Source organism: Carcharodon carcharias, chromosome 19, assembly GCF_017639515.1.
Source record: "Carcharodon carcharias isolate sCarCar2 chromosome 19, sCarCar2.pri, whole genome shotgun sequence".
Lineage (NCBI taxonomy): Eukaryota > Metazoa > Chordata > Chondrichthyes > Lamniformes > Lamnidae > Carcharodon > Carcharodon carcharias.
The window spans coordinates 110790190-110813296 of NC_054485.1; the positions used below are offsets into that span (position 1 = coordinate 110790190).

At 49.6% G+C, this 23107-nt stretch overlaps 4 protein-coding genes across 4 annotated transcripts; all 4 read right to left on the minus strand.

Annotated features, from left to right (window-relative positions):
- Positions 1 to 8365: 8365 nt before the first annotated feature.
- On the minus strand, positions 8366 to 8775 carry LOC121291334 (histone H2B 7-like). The gene has a single exon (XM_041212403.1). The coding sequence runs from the start codon at positions 8773 to 8775 to the stop codon at positions 8368 to 8370; it is 408 nt and encodes a 135-aa protein (XP_041068337.1). The 3' UTR covers positions 8366 to 8367.
- Positions 8776 to 12727: 3952 nt separating this feature from the next.
- Positions 12728 to 13402, minus strand: LOC121291335 (histone H1.5-like). The gene has a single exon (XM_041212404.1). It carries the CDS (start codon positions 13400 to 13402, stop codon positions 12728 to 12730), a length of 675 nt encoding a protein of 224 aa, XP_041068338.1.
- Positions 13403 to 15399: 1997 nt separating this feature from the next.
- LOC121291336 (histone H1.3-like) lies at positions 15400 to 16134 on the minus strand. The gene has a single exon (XM_041212405.1). It carries the CDS (start codon positions 16132 to 16134, stop codon positions 15400 to 15402), a length of 735 nt encoding a protein of 244 aa, XP_041068339.1.
- Positions 16135 to 20196: 4062 nt separating this feature from the next.
- On the minus strand, positions 20197 to 20547 carry LOC121291382 (histone H4-like). The gene has a single exon (XM_041212470.1). It carries the CDS (start codon positions 20545 to 20547, stop codon positions 20236 to 20238), a length of 312 nt encoding a protein of 103 aa, XP_041068404.1. The 3' UTR covers positions 20197 to 20235.
- Positions 20548 to 23107: the final 2560 nt, after the last annotated feature.

Below are 23107 nucleotides of genomic sequence, written 5' to 3' on the forward strand. Positions count from 1 at the left end.
TCCCGATAAATTTTTGCTGTGCTCCATCCAAGGTTAATGTATATATATATTTTTATTCATTCATGGGATGTGAGCTTCGCTGTCTGGGCCAGCATTTATTGCCCATCCTTAGTTACCCATGAGGAGGTGGTGGTAAGCTGCCTTCTTGAACCGCTGCTATCCATGTGGTGTAGCTACACCCACAGTGCTGTTAGGGAGGGAGGGAGTTCCAGGATTTTGACCCAGCGGCAGTGAAGGAACGGCGATATATTTCCAAGTCTGGATGGTGAATGTCTTGGAGGGGAACTTCCAGGTGGTGGTGTTCCCATCTATCTGCTGCCCTTGTCCTTCCAGATGGTAGTGGTCATGGGTCTGGAAGGCGCTGTCGAAGGAACCTTGTTAAATTCCTGCAGTGCATCTTGTAGATGGTACACACTGTGCTACTGTGTGTCGGCGGTTGGGGTGGGGGGTGGGGGGGGGGGGGTAAATGTTTGTGGATGTGGTGCCAATCAAGTGGCTGCTTTGTCCAGATGGTGTCAAGCTTCTTGAGTGCTGTGGGAGCTGCACTCATCCGGGCAAGTGGAGAGTATCCCATCACACTCCTGACTTGTGCCTTGTAGATGTTGAACAGGCTTTGGGGAGCCAGGAGGTGGGTTATTTGTTGCAATATTCCTAGCCTCTGACCTGCTGTTGTAGCCACAGTATTTATATGGCTAGTCCGGTTCAGTCTCTGATCAATGGTAACCCCCAGGTGTTGATAGTGGGGGATTCAGTGATGGTAATGCCATTGAACATCAAGGGGTGCTGGTTAGATTCTGTCTTGTTGGTGATGGTCATTGCCTGACACTTGTGTGACGCGAATGTTACTTGACACTTGTCAGCCCAAGTCTGGATATTGACCAGGTCTTGCTGCATTTGGACATGGTCTGCTTCAGCATCTGAGGAGTCACCAATGGTGCTGAACATTGTGTAATCATCAGCAAACATCGCCCCCTCTGACTTTATGATGGTAGGAACGTCATTGATGAAGCAGCTGAAGATGGTTGGGCCTAGGATACTACCATGAGGAACTCCTGCAGTGATGTCCTGGAACTGAGATGACTGACCTCCAACAACCATAACCATCTTCTTTTGTGCTAGGTATGACTTTAACCAGTGGAGAGTATTTCCCTGATTCCCATTGACTCCAGTTTTGCTGGGGCTTCTTGATGCCACATTCTTATACCTGGGCAATTTTCCACATAGCCGATAGATGCCAGTGTTGTAGCTGGACTGGAGCAGCTTGGCTAGAGGTGTGGCAAGTTTTGGAGCACAAGTTTTCAATACTATTGCCGGAATATTGTCAGGGCCCATAGCCTTTGGAGCATCCAGTGCCTTCGGCTGTTTCTTGATATCACATGGAGTGAATCAAATTGGCTGAAGACTGGAATCTGTGATGCTGGGAACCCCTGGAGGAGGCCAAGATGGAATATCCACTCGACACCTCTGGCTGAAGGAGTAGCAAATTTTCAGCTTTATCAATTGCATTAATGTGCTGGACTCCCCCATCATTGAGGATGGGGATATTTGTGGAGCTTCCTCCTCCAATGAGTTGTTTAATTGGCCACCACCATTCAGGACTGGATGTGGCAGGATTGCAGAGCTTAGATCTGATCTGTTGGTTGTGAGATTGCTTAGCTGTCTGTCACTTGCTGCTTATGCTGTTTGGCACGCAAGTAGTCCTGTGTTATAGCTTCACCAGGTTGACACCTCATTTTAGGTAAGCCTGGTGCTGCTCCTGGCATGCCCTCCTGCACTCTTCATTGAACCAGGGTTGATCCCTTGGCTTGATGGTGATGGTAGAGTGGGGGATATGCCAGGACATGAGGTTACAGATTGTGTGTGGGTACAATTCTGCTGCTGCTGATGGCCCACAGTGCCTCATGGATGTCCAGTCTTGAGTAGCTAGATCTGTTTGAAAGCTATCCCATTTAGCACATTGGTAAGGCCACACAACATGATGGAGGGTATCAACAACAACAAAGAACAAGGAAAAGTACAGCACAGGAACAGGCCCTTTGGCCCTCCAAGCCTGCGCCGATCATATTGCCCGTCAACTAAAACATTTTGCACTTCTGGGGTCCTTATCCCTTTATTCCCATCCTATTCATGTATTTGTCAAGCTGCCTCTTAAAAACCACTATCATACCTGCTTCCACCATCTCCTCTGGCAGCGAAATCCAGACACTCACTACCCTCTGCGTAAAAAACTTGCCCCGCACATCTCCTCTATAGTTTTCTCCTCTCACCTTAAATCTATGTCCCCTAGTAATTGACTCTTCCACCCTGGGAAAAAGCTTCTGACTACCTACTCTGTCCATGCCACTCATAATTTTGTAAACTTCTATCAAGTCGCCCCTCAATCTCCATTGCTCTAGTGAGAACAATCCGAGTTTCTCCAACCTCTCCTCATAGCTAATAACCTCCAGACCAGGCAGCATCCTGGTAAACCTCCTCTGCACCCTCTCCAATGCCTCCATATCCTTCTGGTAATGTGGCGACCAGAATTGCACGCAATATTCCAAGTGTTGCCTAACCAAGGTTCTATACTGCTGCAGCATGACTTCCCAGCTTTTATACTCAATACTCCGCCAATGAAGGCAAGCATGCCATATGCCTTCCTGACTACCTTATCCACCTGCATTGCCACTTTCAGTGACCTGTGGACCTGTATACCCAGATCCCTCTGCCCATCGATGCACTTAAGGGTTCTGCCATTTACTGTATAATTCCTACCTGTATTGGACCTTCCAAAATGTATTTCCTCGCATTTGTTCAGATTAAACTCCATCTGCCATTTCTCTGCCCAAGCCTCCAACCAATCTATATTCCGTTGTATCCTTTGACAATCCTCTTCACTATCTGCAACTCCTCCAACCTTAGTGTCGTCTGCAAACTTACTAATTAGCCCAGTTACATTTTCCTCCAAATCATTTTTGTATACCACAAACAGCAAAGGTCCCAGCACTGATCCCTGCGGAATTCCACTAGTCACAGCTCTCCATTCAGAAAAGCATCCTTCCACTGCTACCCTCTGTCTTCTATGACCAAGCCATTTCTGTATCCATCCTGCCAGCTCACCTCTGATCCTGTGCGACTTTACATTCTGTACCAGTCTGCCATGAGGGACCTTGTCAAAGGCTTTACTGAAATCCATGTATATAACATCCACTGCCCTTCCATCATCGATCGTCTTTGTCACTTCCTCAAAAAACTCAATCAAGTTAGTGAGACACGATGTCCCCTTCACAAAACCATGCTGCCTCTCACTAATATGCCCATTTGCTTCCAAATGGTAGTAAATCCTGTCACGAAGAATCTTCTCCAATAATTTCCCTAACACTGACATAAGGCTCACCGGCCTGTAATTTCCTGGATTATCCCTGCTACCCTTCTTAAACAATGGAACAACATTGGCCATTCTCCAGTCCTCTGGGACCTCACCCATAGCCAGTGAGGATACAAAGATTTCTGTCAAGGCCCCAGCAATCTCCTCCCTTGCCTCCCTCAGTACTCTGGGGTAGATCCCATCTGGCTCTTGGGAATTATCCACCTTAATATTCTTCAAGACACCTAACACCTCCTCTTTTTTGATCTCAACATGATCCAGGCTATCTACACAATCTTCCCTAGACAAATCGACTGCTAAGTCCTTCTCTTTGGTGAATACTGATGAGAAATACTCATTTAGTATCTCTCCCATTTCTTCTGGCTCCACACACAGATTTCCACCTCTGTCCCTGAGTATCCTCAATGTGAAGCCAGGACTTCATCTCTACAATGACTGTGTAGTGGTCACTGCTACCGATACTGTCATGGACAGATGCATCTGCAGCAGGCAGGTTGGTGAGGATGAGGTCAAGTATGTTTTTCCCTCTTATTGGTTCCCTCACCACCTGCTGCAGACCCAGTCTAGCAGTTATGTCATTTAGGACTCGGCCAGCTTGGTCAGTAGTGGTGCTACCGAGCCACTCTTGGCGATGAACATTGAAGTCCCCCCCACCCGGAGTACATTCCATGTCATTGTCACCTTCAGTGCTTCCTCCAAGTGATGTTAAACATGGAGGAGCACTGATTCATCAGCTGAGGGAGGGTGGTACGTGGTGATCAGCAGGAGGTTTCCTTGCCCACGTTTGACCTGATGCCATGAGACGTCATTGTGTCCAGAGTTGATGTTGACAACTCCCAGGGTAACTCCCTCCTGACAGTATAGCACTGTGCCACCACCTCTGCTGGATCTGCCCTGCCGGTGGGACAGGACATACCCAAGGATGGTGACTGTGGTGTCTGGGACATTACCCTTCCTAAGATGAGGTGACCAGAATTCCTCACAATATTCCAAGAATGGTTTGACCAGCTCTTTGTATAGCTGAAGTATGACTTTCACTCCCTGGTACCTTAGGCCTTTCGATAGAAAGGCCAGCATTTCATTAGTATTTTTGATTACTTTCTCTGCCTGTTCATGCCCTTTATCAGTACCAGGACCTCAAGTCTCTTTGGATCTCCACTGTATCTAGCTTTTGCCATTTTGATTTATTCTTTCAAGAGATGTGGGTGTTGTTGGCTGGGCCAGCATTTATTGCCCATCCCTAATTGCCCTTGAGGTGGTGGTGTTGAGCTGCCATCTTGAACCACTGCAGTCCATGTGGTTTGGGTACATCCACAGCGCTGTTAGGGAGGGAGTTCCAGGATCTTGAGGCAGAGACAGTGAAGGAACGGTGATATATTTCCAAATCAGGATGGTGAGAGGCTTGGAGGGAAACTTCCAGGAGGTGGTGTTCCCATCAATCTGCTGCCCTTGTCCTTTTAGGTTGTAGTTGTCGTGGGTTTGGAAGGTGCTGTAAAAGGAGCCTTGGTGAGTTTCTGCAGTGCATCTTGTAGATGGTACACACTGCTGCTATTGTGCGTCAGTGGTGGAGGGAGTGAATGTGGATGTGGTGCCAACAACTGGGCTGCTTTGTCCTGGATGGTGTCAAGCTTCTTGAGTGCTGTTGGAGCTGTGCTCATCCAGGAAAGTGGAGAGTATTCCATCACACTCCTGATTTGTGCCTTGTAGATGGTGGACAGGCTTTGGGGAATCAGGAGATGAGATACACACACAGAATTTTCAGCCTCTGACCTGCTCTTGTAGCCACAGTATTTATATGGATGGCACAGTTATGTTTCTGGTCAATGGAAACCTCCAGGATTTTGATGATGGGAGATTCAGTGAGCATACCGTCTTTGAACATCAAGGGATGATGTTTAGATTCCCTCTTGTTGGAGATAGTTATTGCCTGGCACTTGTGTGGCGTGAATGTTACTTGCCACTTGTCAGCCCAAGCCTGGATATTGTCCAGGTCTTGCTGCACTTGGACATGGACTGCTTCAGTATCTGAGAAGCTGTGAATGGTTCTGAACATTGTGCAATCACTAGCAAACACCCTCACTTTCAGAGAGCTGGTGCAGACATGATGGGCTGAATGGCCTCCTTCTGAACCGTAACAATTCTGCAATTGGATTCTCCCCTTCTTTCCCACAGCATTCCTTAGCCACCCATTCACCTGAAATGTGCCCGCATGAAATAAGAGCAACAAATACTGAAAATATTCAGCAGGTCAGACATCATCTGAGGAGAGAGAAACAGAGTTATTTGATAAAGTCAATGGCCTGAAATGTTGACTCTGTTTCTCTCTCTTCATGGATGCTGCTTTTCTGTCTATTTTTAACTCCAGGAAAGAAGCTGTTTTCAATGCGGTGAGTTTACTGTCACAAGAGGTTCTCTTTGACCTCCTGATCAATCTACACAAGTGGAAGTTTTACTTACAAAGTCACACCCTGCCTCTTCAAATCCCCCCCCCCCCCCCCCCACCACACACACACACACACACACAAACAATTGGATATATGCTTGAAAAGGCAAAAGGAAACTCCCAAGGTCATGGAAAAAGATAAAACATTCAGTATCCTAGGCTTTATTAATAGGGGCATAGAGGACACGAGCAAGGAGATTATGGTGAACTTGTATAGGGCACTAGTTCAGCCTCACCTAGAGTATTAAGTATAGTTCTGGGTGTAGTACTTTAGGAAGGATGTGAAGACATTAGAGAGGGAGAGAGAGAGAGAGTGCAGGAAAGATTAACGTGAATGGTTTCAGAGATGAGGAACTTCAGTTACGAAGATAGATTGGAGGAATTGGGTCTGTTTTCTTTGGAGGAGAAGGTTGAGAGGAGAATTGATAGAGGTATTCAAATTCACGAGGGGTCTGGACAACGTAGATAGAGAGAAACTGTTCCCACTCGCGAATGCATCAAGAACGAGAAGCCACAGATTTAAAGTAGTTGGCAAAGGAAGCAAGAGTGACATGAGGAGAAAATTGCTCACAGAGAGTGATTCGGGTCTGGAATGCACTGCCTGAGAATGTGGCCTAATCGAGGCATTGAAAAGACTGATGTCTGAAAAGGAAGAATGTGTGGGGTTACGGGGAGAAGGTGAAGGAGCGGTACGAGGTGAATTGCTCATTTGGAGAGCCAGCACGGCCACAATGGGCCGAATAGCCTTTTTCCCGGAGCCAGTACAGGGACGATGGGCCGAATCGCCATCCTCTGTGCCATCAGGGCGGCAAGACGAACTTTGGGGCCAATGCTGCAGTTAAGAGTTTTAAAATATGAACTTTTCCTTTTCATGACGAGATAGAAATGTAGCAGAGGAAGAGTATCCACTGAAACTTGGGTTCAATTTATAGATGAAATGTGGCTGCGGACCTGGCCGAGGACGGACTCGAATTCACCAGCTCAGTAAATCAGGACCAAGTTTGTCGACAGAGTCACGGCCGCCTGCAATGCTAAAAGTGACTCATTAAAATTTACCAGAAATAAATGCACATAAATTCACGCAGTTCAGATTTTTTTGATGGCTTTTCCAATGACAATGTTAAAAAGCAGGGCTAAATCTTTCATTAGAAATGGCACCTGACTTTTCTGATCCTCGGGCTATGATAATTATTGTTGATAACATACTCGGTTTATTTATGGCTAAGGTCTTTCTCAGGGGACACTAAAATGTCGCCAACGATTCTCCTGACGAACTGCTTCTTGTCCCTTGTGCAAGATGTCTCAACCCTGTGGCCTTTGACTGAAAGGCTTCTTTTCACAATCATATTGCAGATATACAATATATAAATGACATATATTTTAAAAGGAGCATTATTCAATGAAGTGGAAATCAGCTTTTAAGCAAACTCTGCGCCAAGTCCTTTTCCAGATGTCTAATCTGGGATAGTCGGTCAAACTTGAATCTTAATACATTCAAAGGTCTCTTCCAGTTCAGGAGCCGAGGGCAAGTTATTTACCATTTCTCTTTTTTACCTTAAGCGCCAGAAATAAATGGAAACTGTTGGATAATTCATTTGGCGCAGCTGGACAAGCCTGCCTTTTATTCCAGCTCATTCTTTTTCGGGATCTCAGTGATGCCTCGTTTCCCTCAAATTATTACCTTCCGCCCAAAATACAGCAACACCAGACCCCCCCCCCACCCACCTCCCCAAACCTGCCGTCACTTACCCCTTCTTTCCTGTCTTTCTGGGGGTTGCATCTTACAAAGGGAAGCCACTTCGCTTCTGTTCCAAAGCCCCGACTTATTCTCTCACCTGGAAAGGGGGAGACTGTTGCTCGAAGGGTTTGAAGCCCCGTCCCCTTCAAAACACAACAAAAATCTTCCAATTTAAACAAATGGAGCCCAGCAAAGCTTGCACAAGCTTTAAGATGGGTTCAATGTTGCACTGCTTAAACCTCCCGGCAAGTTAAATAGGTACCGAGTGGGAATTAAAACAGAAAAATGCTAGAAAAGCTCAGCAGCTCTGGCAGCATCTCAAGAGAGAGGGGCAGAGTTAATATGACTCTTCTTCTGTTCTCACTCTTTGTTTCGAAGTCATCTTGGACTCGAATCACCAACTCGGCGTCCCTCCCTCTCTCGATGCTGCCAGACCTGCTGAGCTTTTCTGGCATTTTTTTCTGTTTTAATTCCCACTCGATACCCATTTAACTTGCTGGGAAAATCGAGAACCAGCAGGTTTTTCCAGGCTCTGGATGGAAACATATTCCTAAAGAAAAAAACTTAAACCCAAGGTTTGCTGGGACTCAATGTGGTTAAATTGCTTTGATTTTTGTGAAGCTTGTCTTTAAATCATCTCAGATCTCCAGCATCCGCAGTGCTTAACTTTTATTAGAGGGTGAATAATTGGCAAGAGATGTTGTTGCTTATGGAGTCTAGAATGTGTCCACTTTTTGTTATATTTGTTTACAGCTCTGTCTGAGGAGCTTGTGAAGTGGCTCTTAGAAGAGCCTTTTGTTTATCTCTTTATTGGCAGCTCTACTTGGAGCTGGTGTACTTGGTGACCGCCTTGGTGCCCTCGGAGACGGCGTGTTTGGCCAGTTCCCCCGGCAGCAGGAGGCGGACGGCGCTCTGGATCTCCCGGGAGGAGATGGTCTGCCGCCGGGTGTAATGGACCAGGCGGGAAGCCTCGCCGGCCACCCGCTCGAAGATGTCGCTGACGAACGAGTTGATGACACTCATGGCCTTGGAGGAGATGCCGGTGTCCGGGTGGACCTGCTTCAGCACCTTGTAGATGTAGATGCTGTAGCTCTCCTTCCTGCTCCGCCTGTGCTTCCTGTCGCCCTTCCTGGACATTTTCATCGCCGTTTTCTTCGAGCCTTTCTTGGAGAGGGAGCCCTTGGCGCCGACGGCCGTGGCGCTGGTGGGGACGGCGGCGGTCGGCATCGCAGACGCTTCAAATCCTCCTCAATATTCAGTTGGCCCGCTGAGACACTCAGCAACAACTATTTCCCAGCCTGGAAACCCCTCCTTATATATAGGCAGCGCTATGCTAATGCCGGATTGCAGGTTGTCTACTCCAATTGGCTGCTCTGGGAGAAACCCCTGCCCCATTCCACATTCTACCCCTCTCCCCAGTTACACAAAACCCCTGCCCCATTCCACCCCTCTCCCCAGTTACACAAAACCCCTGCCCCATTCCACATTCTACCCCTCTCCCCAGTTACACAAAACCCCTGCCCCATTCCACATTCTACCCCTCTCCCCAGTTACACAAAACCCCTGCCCCATTCCACCCCTCTCCCCAGTTATACAAAACCCCTGCCCCATTCCACATTCTACCCCTCTCCCCAGTTACACAAAACCCCTGCCCCATTCCACCCCTCTCCCCAGTTACACAAAACCCCTGCCCCATTCCACCCCTCTCCTCAGTTATACAAAACCCCTGCCCCATTCCACATTCTACCCCTCTCCCCAGTTACACAAAACCCCTGCCCCATTCCACCCCTCTCCCCAGTTATACAAAACCCCTGCCCCATTCCACATTCCACCCCTCTCCCCAGTTACACAAAACCCCTGCCCCATTCCACATTCTACCCCTCTCCCCAGTTACACAAAACCCCTGCCCCATTCCACCCCTTTCCCCAGTTACACAAAACCCCTGCCCCATTCCACATTCTACCCCTCTCCCCAGTTACACAAAACCCCTGCCCCATTCCACATTCCCCCCCCTCCCCAGTTACACAAAACCCCTGCCCCATTCCACATTTCACCCCCTCCCCAGTTACACAAAACCCCTGCCCCATTCCACATTCTACCCCTCTCCCCAGTTACACAAAACCCCTGCCCCATTCCACATTCTACCCCTCTCCCCAGTTACACAAAACCCCTGCCCCATTCCACATTCCACCCCCTCCCCAGTTACACAAAACCCCTGCCCCATTCCACATTTCACCCCCTCCCCAGTTACACAAAACCCCTGCCCCATTCCACATTTCACCCCCTCCCCAGTTACACAAAACCCCTGCCCCATTCCACATTTCACCCCCTCCCCAGTTACACAAAACCCCTGCCCCATTCCACATTTCACCCCCTCCCCAGTTACACAAAACCCCTGCCCCATTCCACATTTCACCCCCTCCCCAGTTACACAAAACCCCTGCCCCATTCCACATTTCACCCCCTCCCCAGTTACACAAAACCCCTGCCCCATTCCACATTTCACCCCCTCCCCAGTTACACAAAATCCCTGCCCCATTCCACATTTCACCCCCTCCCCAGTTACACAAAACCCCTGCCCCATTCCACATTTCACCCCCACCCCAGTTACACAAAATCTCTGCCCCATTCCACCTCCCTCCCCAGTTACACAAAACCCCTGCCCCATTCTACCTCCCTCCCCAGTTACACAAAACCCCTGCCCCATTCCACATTTCACCCCCTCCCCAGTTACACAAAACCCCTGACCCATTCCACATTTCACCCCCTCCCCAGTTACACAAAACCCCTGCCTCGTTCCACCTTCCTCCCCAGTTACACAAAACCCCTGCCCCATTCCACATTCCACCCCCTTCCCAGTTACACAAAACCCCTGCCCCATTTCAGATTCCTCTCCAGATGCACAAAACCCCTGCCCCATTCCACCTCCCTCACCAGTTACACAAAACCCCTGACCCATTCCACCTCCCTCCCCAGTTACACAAAACCCCTGCCCCATTCCACCTCCCTCACCAGTTACACAAAACCCCTGCCCCATTCCACATTCCACCCCCTCCCCAGTTACACAAAACCCCTGCCCCATTCCACATTTCACCCCCTCCCCAGTTACACAAAATCTCTGCCCCATTCCACCTCCCTCACCAGTTACACAAAACCCCTGCCCCATTCCACATTCTACCCCTCTCCCCAGTTACACAAAACCCCTGCCCCATTCCACATTCCACCCCCTCCCCAGTTACACAAAACCCCTGCCCCATTCCACATTTCACCCCCTCCCCAGTTACACAAAACCCCTGCCCCATTCCACATTTCACCCCCTCCCCAGTTACACAAAACCCCTGCCCCATTCCACATTTCACCCCCTCCCCAGTTACACAAAACCCCTGCCCCATTCCACATTTCACCCCCTCCCCAGTTACACAAAACCCCTGCCCCATTCCACATTTCACCCCCTCCCCAGTTACACAAAACCCCTGCCCCATTCCACATTTCACCCCCTCCCCAGTTACACAAAACCCCTGCCCCATTCCACATTTCACCCCCTCCCCAGTTACACAAAACCCCTGCCCCATTCCACATTTCACCCCCTCCCCAGTTACACAAAACCCCTGCCCCATTCCACATTTCACCCCCACCCCAGTTACACAAAATCTCTGCCCCATTCCACCTCCCTCCCCAGTTACACAAAACCCCTGCCCCATTCTACCTCCCTCCCCAGTTACACAAAACCCCTGCCCCATTCCACATTTCACCCCCTCCCCAGTTACACAAAACCCCTGACCCATTCCACATTTCACCCCCTCCCCAGTTACACAAAACCCCTGCCTCGTTCCACCTTCCTCCCAGTTACACAAAACCCCTGCCCCATTCCACATTCCACCCCCTCCCCAGTTACACAAAACCCCTGCCCCATTTCAGATTCCTCTCCAGATGCACAAAACCCCTGCCCCATTCCACCTCCCTCACCAGTTACACAAAACCCCTGACCCATTCCACCTCCCTCCCCAGTTACACAAAACCCCTGCCCCATTCCACCTCCCTCACCAGTTACACAAAACCCCTGACCCATTCCACCTCCCTCCCCAGTTACACAAAACCCCTGCCCCATTCCACCTCCCTCACCAGTTACACAAAACCCCTGCCCCATTCCACATTTCACCCCCTCCCCAGTTACACAAAATCTCTGCCCCATTCCACCTCCCTCACCAGTTACACAAAACCCCTGCCCCATTCCACATTTCACCCCCTCCCCAGTTACACAAAACCCCTGCCCCATTCCACCTCCCTCACCAGTTACACAAAACCCCTGACCCATTCCACCTCCCTCCCCAGTTACACAAAACCCCTGCCCCATTCCACATTTCACCCCCTCCCCAGTTACACAAAATCTCTGCCCCATTCCACCTCCCTCCCCAGTTACACAAAATCTCTGCCCCATTCCACCTCCCTCACCAGTTACACAAAACCCCTGACCCATTCCACCTCCCTCCTCAGTTACACAAAACCCCTGCCCCATTCCACATTTCACCCCCTCCCCAGTTACACAAAATCTCTGCCCCATTCCAGATGCACAAGGTCTCTGCAGAAATCAATACTGTGACAACTCTTTGAAAGGTCCATCAAATTTCTCTTCTGAGGGTTCACACGAACCCCTAACGTTGTCTCCGTCTCTCCCTCCACAGAAGCTGTCGGACCTGCTTTAGTTTTTCCAGCATTTTGTATATTTTATATCCAAGCTGCGCTTCCCCGTGTTTTGCCCCCACAAAGCGCAGCAATTTTTTGACCCTTCCAGTGGTTTTTCTTTTTTTTATTTAAACCCGACTAATTCCCTTTTGAAAGCGAAGATTGAATTTGCATCCAGGCCACGGCAACCGGGTGTGAAAATAATTCCCCCCGCCACCATCCCCATCCCCAGCTGCAGCTTCTTTATTTTATTTTTCTGGCACTTCCACCCCCCCCCCCCCGTCACCTTTCTAACTTCCCCCAGAAACTTTCCCTCTCCGCAGGTGCCGAGTGTTCCCACTATTTCCATTAGTTTTCCCGCCGTCTGTGATTATCGGGGGTTTGTTTATATTTTACAGTCGCGCGGGGGGATTTCCGGTCATTTCTCCTTTTTCTGGAGGGGTCGGTGGCTCTGAAAAGAGCCTTTTTTTTCCCTGTATTTTTCGGGCGGATGTTTTTATTTTCCCTCCTTCACCGTTTTGCCCCTCGGCCGGTTCCCCTCGGGGACGTTCCCAGCTCCGGCCTCTGGTTCGCCTTCCTCCCCGGCGGCCGGATCCGCGCCCGGCGCCGGCTCCTCGGCCGCTTTGCGGGGCCGCCCGCGCGGCCTCCGGACGCCGCTCCCCTTGGAGACTTTCCTCGGGCCGGCGCCGCCCTTCCTCCGGCCGCCCGGCTTCTCCTTCTCCTTCACCCGGGCCGGGCTCCTCTTCACCTTCCCTTTGCGGCCGGCGGCCGCTCTCCCCTGCCGGCCCCGGGCTTTGCGGGTGGGGGCGGGGGCGGGGGCGGCGGCCGGGCGGCTCTGGCCCTCCAGCTGCTGCCGGTTGACCTTGAAGGGGCCCGAGGCCCCGGCGCCCGCCGTCTGCAGCAGCGAACCCTCGGCGACCAGGCTCCGGACCGCCTGGTTCACCCGCGAGTTGATCCGCGGCACATCGTAGCCGGCGGCCGACAGCGCCTTCTTGACGCCGGCCAGCGAGAGGCCGCGGCGCTCCCGGGATGACGCCACCACCTCCAGGATGTGGCCGGCCATGGTGGGCGCTCCCCCCGCCGCCGCCGCCTGCCACATCTTGGCCGGGCTCCTCCGCCTCCTCGCCTTCCTGCCTCGGGAGGGGCCTTCGAGCAGGTCGCCCGAAGCCATCTCGGCGACTCCGGCGGGGGAGGCGGCGCCTTCAACCCTCAAGGCGGACGTGAGAGAGGCGAGTCCTCCCCGCCCCACCCTCCCGGCGCGCGTCCCCATCACCCTCCAGGCGCGCTCCTTTTTCCCTACCCCCCCTCTCCCATGGTACCTCTCCCTACCCCCCTCTCCCCTTGGGACCTCTCCCTACCCCCCTCTCCCCTTGGGACCTCTCCCTACCCCCCTCTCCCCTTGGGACCTCTCCCTATCCTCCTGTCCTTTAGGGACCTCTCTTCCCGTCTGGGACACTTGTTTTTGATGACGCTGGGCTCCCGGTCACCTGACCTTTGATTTCGCGCCCTTTTTCTTGTTGCGCAGGCGCGCTGAGCACAAAGAACAGGAAAAAAAAATGCTGAACCGCGCATGTGCGGCCTCGCCCAGTCTGCACCTGCGCACAAGGGACTAGAAGTTCCCGCGTGATGTGAAATGCAGACCCAGGTCATCACTGATATCGGCGGTGTCAGAGTGATGCGATTTAAAAGCCCCGGTGACCATGCTTAATAATTATTAATAATCATCCTTTGGATGAGGAAGAGGCGAAACCCAAAAGTGAGAGTGAAATTTCCGCAAGTGAAATTAGATTTTGACAGGTCAAAGCGGCAAGTCCGAGTTTCACTTCCCCCCACCACCCCCCCCCCCCCCCCACCCCCCATCCCTCTGACTGTAACGATTCTTTAATGAAACAGAGTGAGGGATGCACATGATCATCAGATGTGCTGCTAGGACAGGAGTGAAACTTAATGCTCCAGGGCAGGTGCCGACTTTGCAAGGATTAGTGAGGTGGGACCAGTAGTGATGCCTGCACCATGGCAACGTCACAAAACACCCTGCGAATAATAACGCGCCAGGATAACTCCCAATTTTAACTACTTTCCTCTCGTCCCTTGAATCAATGACATTTGACCATATTTGGGAGGCTGACTCATTTCACGCAAAATGTTGGTTTGATCACCCTTCCTTAACTTGCAACCTGCACTTGTCACCTAATCACTGGAGAAATGACAAATGTTGTTTTTCTTTTCCTCTTGGTGGCTTTTACATATAAGGTCCGAGTTGTATTTTCCGATTTCCTTATGAGATCGACTGCGCATAAAACATAATTCAGGATCTGTGAATCTAATTTATTTGCGACTGTGCATTTCCAATCCGTTACACCAGGACACGAGGACCCTCCAGGAATTATCTGGCCTTTTTACACTAATGTGTGTGTGTGTGAAAGGATCCGTGGAGCGAGAAGCAGACTTAACGTTTCCAGTCCCATGTGACTCTTCGGTCATATTGGACTCGAAACGTTAACCGTTTCTCTCGCCGCAGATGCTAATTCAGATCTCCAGCATCCGCAGTAGTTTACTTTTTATCTAAAATAACGTGTTTTTACTCTAACAATCGAACATGTTTGAAACACTGGAGGCATGTCTGAAATCCCCATCCACCCACGGAACATGAAAACCTGCGAATGGCTTCGAGACGTTACCCACCTCCTGGGTGTAAAATGGATGGAGATCACACATTCGGGCCACATGAAATGCTGAAGCTAACCATCCAGCAACGCGTTTGGGTAATTCACGCGGCGGCACCGATGTGCTGTTGATCAGCTAACCCGTAACTGGTCGACCAGTGGATAAAGATAACGAGAGGGGCGAAAGGGATTCAAACGCAGCAAATCGGACAACATCTGCGGAGAGAAAACCCAAGTCAGCGTTTCTCAGACCGGAAAACGCTGCCCAGACCGGCTGGGTTTTTATAGTAAGTTGGGATTTATTCCTTTTTGTTTTATTTATAAATAAATACCGTCCGACTTTGCTTTGGTAACGAGCTCCACTCCGCATTTGTTACTAATAAAATAAACTAGATCATTTATTTCTCTTAATTACCCCTTTATTAAATCAAAACTTTCTTTTAACACGTCTGTTACAATTTTTTATAATGTCTGACTTGTTCTGGCCCCTTTTTGGTCAAGTTTATTGGCTCTCAGAAGAGCCGTTCTCCCCACAGTTCGGCTGCCCGCCTTGCGGCTCGAGGCAGCGCAAATCGGACTCTCCACGCGGCCGGTGGACGTCGGTCAACCTCCTCCTCATCCTGGGGACCTTCGGGAAGGCGCTCGGCCTCCTGCCCCGGTAAGTTCGCCTTTTGTTGCTTCTCGGCGATTGGCTGACCGGCTTGCCCCGCCGCTTGGCCGCCCTCCCCCTCAGCCGGGCGGCCGCCGCTTTCCTCCGCGGCTTCTTTCTGGACGCAGGGAAGGGGAGCGGCGGCTGCACCGCGGCCTTGTTCGTGGCGGCCGGCTGCAGCTCGCCGCCTGCGCTGGCCGCCCTGACGGAGGTCGAGGCGGCGAGGCTGCCGGGCGTCTTGGCCAGCGAGCCCGGCTTGGCGAGGTGGGGGACGGAGCGGTGAGCCCGCGACCTGCTGCCACGCGCCCTCTTGCAGCCGCTGGCCGTCAGCATCTTCTTCATGGCGGCCACCGACAGGCCCCGCCGCTCCTTCGTGGCCGCCACCGCCTTCATGATCTGCTCGGCCACGGTGCAGCCAAACTTCCTATGGCGGTACGGCCGCCGCTTCTTCTTCACCGCGATGTCCAGCCCCTCGGCCTCGTCCGGTGGAGGGGGTGGGGGAGGGGGCGGTGGAGGAGGAGGCGGGGCCGGCGGCGGCGAGGCGGCTGGAGCGGGAAAGTCCATGCCGACCGATTCGGTGTCCACCATGTGCGGCTCAGTCAGTTACAGCTCTTTGCTCGCTGCCTCCCTATCTCCGGTCTCACCGGCAGCCGCGGCTGCAATGTGAAGGCGGACCGCCTGCCTCCGCGCTATTTAAAGCCCCGGCGCGGACCCGGGCGCCTCAAGGTCCCCTCGGCGCGAGGCCTCCCCCCGCCACCCCAGCCCCGCGCCTGCTCAGTTTGCGCTTCCTTCCCGCCGCACGCCCGCGACGTCACCAGCTCCTCCCCCCACCCCACCCCGCCCTCGCCGGCTCCCTCCAGAAAGGGGGTGGGGGGAGGGGGGGGGTGGGTGGTGGTGGTGATGGGGAGGGCGGGAAAACCTCACCGGTCAAGCGGCCGGCCCCCTGCCCTTTTAGCCCCGCCCCGCTTGGAACGGGGCCCCGAGCCGACCCCTCGGCCGATGTGAAGCCGGGATTTTGCAGGAGGCGGCTCCGGCTTTGACCTCCCGGAGGGAGCCGCTGACTCAGCGGGTTGTGGAACCTGGAAGGACCTTGTTAAATCTAATCTCAGGAGCATAGAAATAGGGTTGTTATATCAGGAATGACGTCAATGGTGGGATTTTGCCGAAATGGATACAATTTGGCGGTTTCCCGTCCAAGTCTCCTCACAAACCGGGTTTAAAACGAACACTTTTTTTGAATGACTTGAATATTCCAACTTCTCCAACCTCACCTGGTAACTAACCCCCCCAACTCCCATCCCTGGAATCATTCTGGTAAATCTGCTCTCCACCCTCTCAAGGATCCTCACATCCTTCAATAAACTGTGGTGACCAGAACTGGACACCACACTCCAGAGGGGAGGTGCGTCAAGGCAGCATTTGACTGATTGTGGCATCAAGGAGCTCCAGTAAAACTGGATACAGCGGGAATCAGGGGAAAACTCTGTTGTTTGGAATCATACCCAGCACAAAGGAAGATGGTTGTGGTTGTTGGAGGTCAATCATCTCAGCTCCAGGACATCACTGCAGGAGTTCCTCAGGGTTGTGTCCTCGGCCCAAACATCTTCAGCTGCTTCATCAATGTCCTTCCCTCCATCATAAGGTCAGAAGTGGGGATGTTCGCTGATGATCGCACAATGTTCACCATTCACGACTCCTCAGATACTGAAGCAGTCCATGTCCAAATGCAGCAAGACCTGGACAATATCCAGGCTCGGGGCTGACAAGTGGCAAGTAACATTCACACCACACAAGTGTCAGGCAATGACCATCTCCCACAATAGAGAATTTAACCATCGCCCCCTGATGTTCAATGGCATTACCATCACTGAATCCCCCACTGTCAACATCCTGGGGGTTACATTGGCCAGAAACTGAACTGGACCAGCCATATAAATACTGTGTTTACAACAGCAGGTCAGAGGCTGGGAATCCTGCGGAGAGTAACTCACCTCCTGACTCCCCAAAGCCTGTCCACCATCTACAAGGCACAAGTCAGGAGTGAGATGGAATACTCCCCACTTGCCTGGATGAGTGCAGCTCCCACAACACTCAAGAATCTCAATACCGTCCAGGACTAAGCAGCCCCGCTTGATTGGCACCACATCCACAAACATTCACTCCTTCCACCACCGACGCACAGTAGCAGCAGTGTGTGTACCGTCTATAAGATGCACTGCAGGAACTCACCAAGGCTCCTTAGACAGCACCTTCCAAACCCGCGACCACTACCATCTAGAAGGACAAGGGCAGCAGATAGATGGGAACACCACCACCTGGAAGTTCCCCTCCAAGTAACCCACCGTCCTGACTTGGAAATATATCACCGTTCCTTCACTGTCGCTGGGTCAAAATCATGGAACTCCCTCCCTAACAGCACTGTGGGTGTACCTACACCACATGGTCTGCAGCGGTTCAAGAAGGCAGCTCACCACCACCTTCTCAAGGGCAACTAGGGATGGACAATAAATGCTGGGCCCAGCCAGCGAAGCCCACATCCTGTAAATGAGAAATTAAAAAAATTCAAAATTTGTCCATGATACCAAACTTGGAGGAGAGACAAACAGTGAGGAGGATATTATTCGACTGCAACAGAGCGTGGATGGGTTAGCAGAATGGCCAGACAAGTCGCAGATGGGAATTCAACACAAAGAAATGATGCTGTTTGGTAGAAAGGATAGGGAGAGACAATATGGACTTAATTGCACCATTCAAAATAGACATAATGGCAAAGGAGATAGGGTCTTGGGTTCCATAAATAGAGGTACTGAGTACAAAAGCAGGAAAGTTATGCTGAATCTTTATGAATCCCTGGTTAGGGCATAAGTAGAGTTTTGTGTCCAGTTCTGGTCACCATACTTTATTGAAGGATGTGAGCGTCCTTGGGAGGAGATTTACCAGAATGGTTCCAGGGATGGGGAATTTTTGTTACAAGATTAGCTTGGAGAAACCGCGTCTGTTCTCCTTGGAGTGAAGGAGACTGAGGCGAGATTTGATAGAGTTGTATAAGATAAGGACTAGTTTAGACAAAGAAAAGTCATTCCTATTCGCTGATGGTATTAGAGGACACACATTTAAGATTTTTGGCTAAAGCTTTCAGGGAAGCAATATGAGGAAGACTTTATTTACACAGGAAGTGGTTATGACCTGGGACCCGTGTCTATGAGCGTGTTAGGCATCTGAGGGAAATAAACTTGCCAGGCTTTGGATGTACAGCGGGAAGATGGGACTGACTGGGTTGCTCCACAATGAGTCAGCGTGGTCTCGATGTGTCGAATGGCCCCCCATTCTGTGCCGTTATGACTCTATTTCCTCATTGGGTGTCTCACAAAATCCCGCCTAGTGTCAGAAAAAAAACTCTGTTGGCATTGCACATGATCAGCCCAGTTGTTTCAATTTTATTTTGTTTATTATACACATCCACCTAGATGGTTCATTTTAATCCAGCCATAGTAAACTGGTGTGAACCTCAAATATCATTGTTAAATGCAACTTTGGCGGGGCAGGAAATAGCAGATTGGCCACTTGATATACAACCAGCAGGATTTTACTTACCAAGGAGGCGAAGTTTCCCACAAGATTTTCAGCTTCTTCTCTGCAGCATAGAAGAAACCGTATACAATAGAGAACCCTTTCACCCGTGGTCTCTCTCTTGTCTTTATTAGTCCACACCAGTCCATGCTTCTCTCAATTTTTCCTCATGTTTCTCAGCACTTCACACACTGCAGCTGAGCCTTGGGATTTAAAGTGGCTTCTCACCCCCTGGCAACTGAATTCTCAGAAAGATTTGTTTCATTTTCACAGCTGCTTAGGCAGCCTGGGGTTGCAAGGAAGGGTTGATGTCTTGATGGAGCACAAATCTTCAGTACTATTTCTGAAATATTGTCAGGGCCCATAGCCTTTGCAGTATCCAGTGCCTTCAGCCGTTTCTTGATATCATGTGGAGTGAATCGAATTGGCTGAAGACTGTTATGCCTGGGGACCTCTGGAGGAGGCTGAGATGGATCATCTACTCGGCACTTCTGGCTGAAGATTGTTGCAAATGCTTCAGCCTTGTCTTTTGCACTCGTGTTGTGCTGGGCTCCTCCATCATTGAGGATGGGGATATTTGTGGAGCCTCCTCCTCCAGTGAGCTGTTTAATTGTCCGCCACCATTCACGACTGAATGTAGCAGGACTGCAGAGCTTAGATCTGATCTGTTGGTTGTGGGATCGCTTAGCTTTTGTCTATCAATTGCTGCTTATGCTGTTTGGCACTTAAGTAGCCCTGTGTTGACACCTCATTTTTAGGTATGCCTGGTCCTGGCATGCCCTCCTGGTGATTGATGGTAATGGTGAGTGGGGGATATGCTGGGTCAAGAGGTTACAGATTGTGTTCCGAGTACAATTCTGCTGCTGCTGAGAACTCAATGATTTCTTCGTTCTATTTTATCCTTTCTTATTAGTGCTCACATGGGAAATATCCTGAATGTGAAAATGATTCACCCTCTTGACATTGAGCCGTTAACAGTAGTGTCGGTTTGTGGTTCCCATCTGGACAAGACTCGTTCCGTAATCACATTGATATTTCGAATTGTTAAGGTACGTCTTTCGTAAGAATGTAGTGGCTCTTAAAAGAGCCTTTTCTCTGAAATGTTTTTGTTAACAGTTCTCAACCACCGAACCCATAGAGAGTTCGTCCTTGGCGTTTCAGGGCATAGACCACATCCATGGCGGTAACAGTCTTGCGTTTAGCGTGTTCCGTGTAGGTGACCGAGTCTCGGATTATATTTTCCAAGAAAACCTTGAGAACCCCGCGAGTTTCCTCGTAAATGAGGCCAGAGATGCGCTTAACGCCCCCGCGTCGAGCAAGGCGGCGAATAGCAGGTTTAGTGATTCCCTGGATATTATCTCGGAGGACTTTCCGGTGCCGTTTCGCACCCCCTTTACCGAGACCTTTCCCTCCTTTGCCTCTACCAGACATCACACCCGGAGATAAAGCTTTGCAATGACGAGTCAGCGGCGCTTTATAGCATTGGTGCGGACCTGGTTGAAGAACGATAGAGGGGCGGAGTCAAATGACATCGCGATGTTCGCCCTCCTGCCGTCAAAAATGGCGCTCAGTTTAATGTTTCCAAATTGCAGAATGAACTATAGATGAGCATTTAGAGTTAAACCAACAGTAAAAAAAAACCGCAATGACGCGAAAGTGAAACGGAGAAAATACCTTTATATTCTGACGCATCAACAACAACATAAATACACATTTTAAAGCAAATCTCAGATCCACATGCAAAAACGAATGGACCTTGAGATTTAGTTGCAGGACTGGGACTGTCAAAATGTTAACCGCAAATCTAACATGCATTTCCTAACAGCTCCCTCTTGGACTAAAATCATCTCTACAGTCAGGATATCCAATCTCGTGTCATGTGGCACTAACCACGTGTGAACTGGGATAGAATTAGAACAGATGTCGCTGAAACATAAATGCTAGATGGGGAAAGCCAAAAAATGTGGTTCTGATCTTTCAAGGCAGACTGACATCTGATAAACTATCTTTCCCGTTCACTCTCTCTCCAAGGAAGACAATCTCATTCTCCCTTCCAGCAACTACCTTATTGCCCTTATATCTACTGTACTTTCTGAAAGAAGAGCCTTAACTCTCAACTAATCGATTACAGAGAAAATAAGTGGGTTACTTTATTATTTTTATTATTATATGATTTGTATGATACAATTTTTATTATATGATATTTTAGCATGGTTGGTTTACCTACCCATTGCATGAGTCTTAAGAAAGCGATCCACCTTTTAATTGTGGCCACACCCATTTTCCTTGTTTTCAGGAAAATCCCAGACAATTTAAATTCCAAGCAAAGGTTTGGCATTATTTAGGCATTCATTATTACATCTCAGCCTCGTCTCTCAATATAAATATTTCGGGCTTTCTCTGTTTTGTTGAAACTCTTGTCGCATGCATCCCTGCTTTGTTCCTCCTGAGTGCCATAGTAGACCATCCTCGAACCTTTTGCTTCCAGCATCCTTCAGTGATTGACTCAAAATTCATTACACTGTCTCCTAGTCTCCTTAATTCTTATTGAAGGCCTGGATTGAATTTCGCATTCCGCAGCCTTTGATTCTTCCCTCTTAAATTCTATGGGTGCTTAAATCTTCAATTTGGTGTTACCTAACTGCTGTTCTTAATTCTAGCATCCGCAGTATTTTGATCTTCTTAATTCAACTCTTCTCTTCAACATGAGACTCTGTGTCTTCACTCTAAACCTGGATGAAACTTAGAGGGAGCACCCAGGAACACACAGACGTGGATTGCAGGCCTGTAAGAAACATCGAAGAGTCAGCAAGGAAGTTTTAAATGTGTACAATCATATGCTTTGCAAAGAGGAAAATGCTAGATATGACATGTACATCGCTGTGAAAATAAACAGAACAAAAATATAAGCTACCACTGCCTTATTGATGCTTGCAGTTTAGGAACGAGCTTTTAATCTTAATGTTTAGGACTGCTGCTGAGCTCAGTGGTCAAGATTAGGAAATGGAGCTAGGGGGTTGGTTTCTATACTTTGTTAGGACTGTTGGTTATGGAGTGAGGGTGTTTAAGAGATGTGCAATAAGGCCAGTAAACCGTCTATGATAAAAATTATATACTAAAAATCATTTCGTATAATTCATATAATAATGCAAATATCAAAAATATCAAAGTTGCCCAGTTATTTTCACTGTAACCGATTACCTGAGAGTTAAGGCTCTTCTTACAGGAAGTACATTAGATATTAGGTCAATAAGGTGGTTGCTGGAAGGGAGAAGGAGGTTGGATAGAATAGATGGGAAGGACTTACTTCCCTTAGCTGAGAGGTCAGTGACCACGGGGCATTGATTGCTGCAGAGATTGGAGGGGAAATGCAGGAAATAAAAATGATCCAAAGGATTGTGCTGTGTCTGGAACTCACTATCTGAAAGGGGAGTAAAGGCAGAAACGCTCACCTCATTTAAAAGGTGTCTGGATATACATCTGAGGTCCTGTAACCTGAATTTTCTAAATATCTGAAAAGGAATAATGCAAGGATGGGGGAGTGGAAGTACGTGAATCACTTCTTCGGACAGCCAGCACGGACACAGTGGGCCAAATGGTCTTCTTCTGTGCTGTAACAAATCTATGATTCTATGGTTAATGTTGTGCGTGGGTGGTTCGTGGTGAGGTTTAGGTTTAGAAAGAGCCACCAGCAACACTGTTGTCACTTAACACCTTCGTCAAGAATTATCCGGAATATGGACACCCTGAAACCAACTGTTATGTGATTAGACAACTGAGAATGGAAATAAATTGTATTAGACCACATTACTGGATCTAACTTAATACATTCAAAGTGTTTCAGTGCCACACTTATTTCGTTGAGAATGAAAGTGACAAGTGTCTGACCTTAACATTGAATTAAATTGCAACGAAGAGAAACTGAGAATCAAACTGTCCAGAAAAAAAAACAAAGACTGTCGGTAGGAGAGGTTCGTCCTGATTCTATACG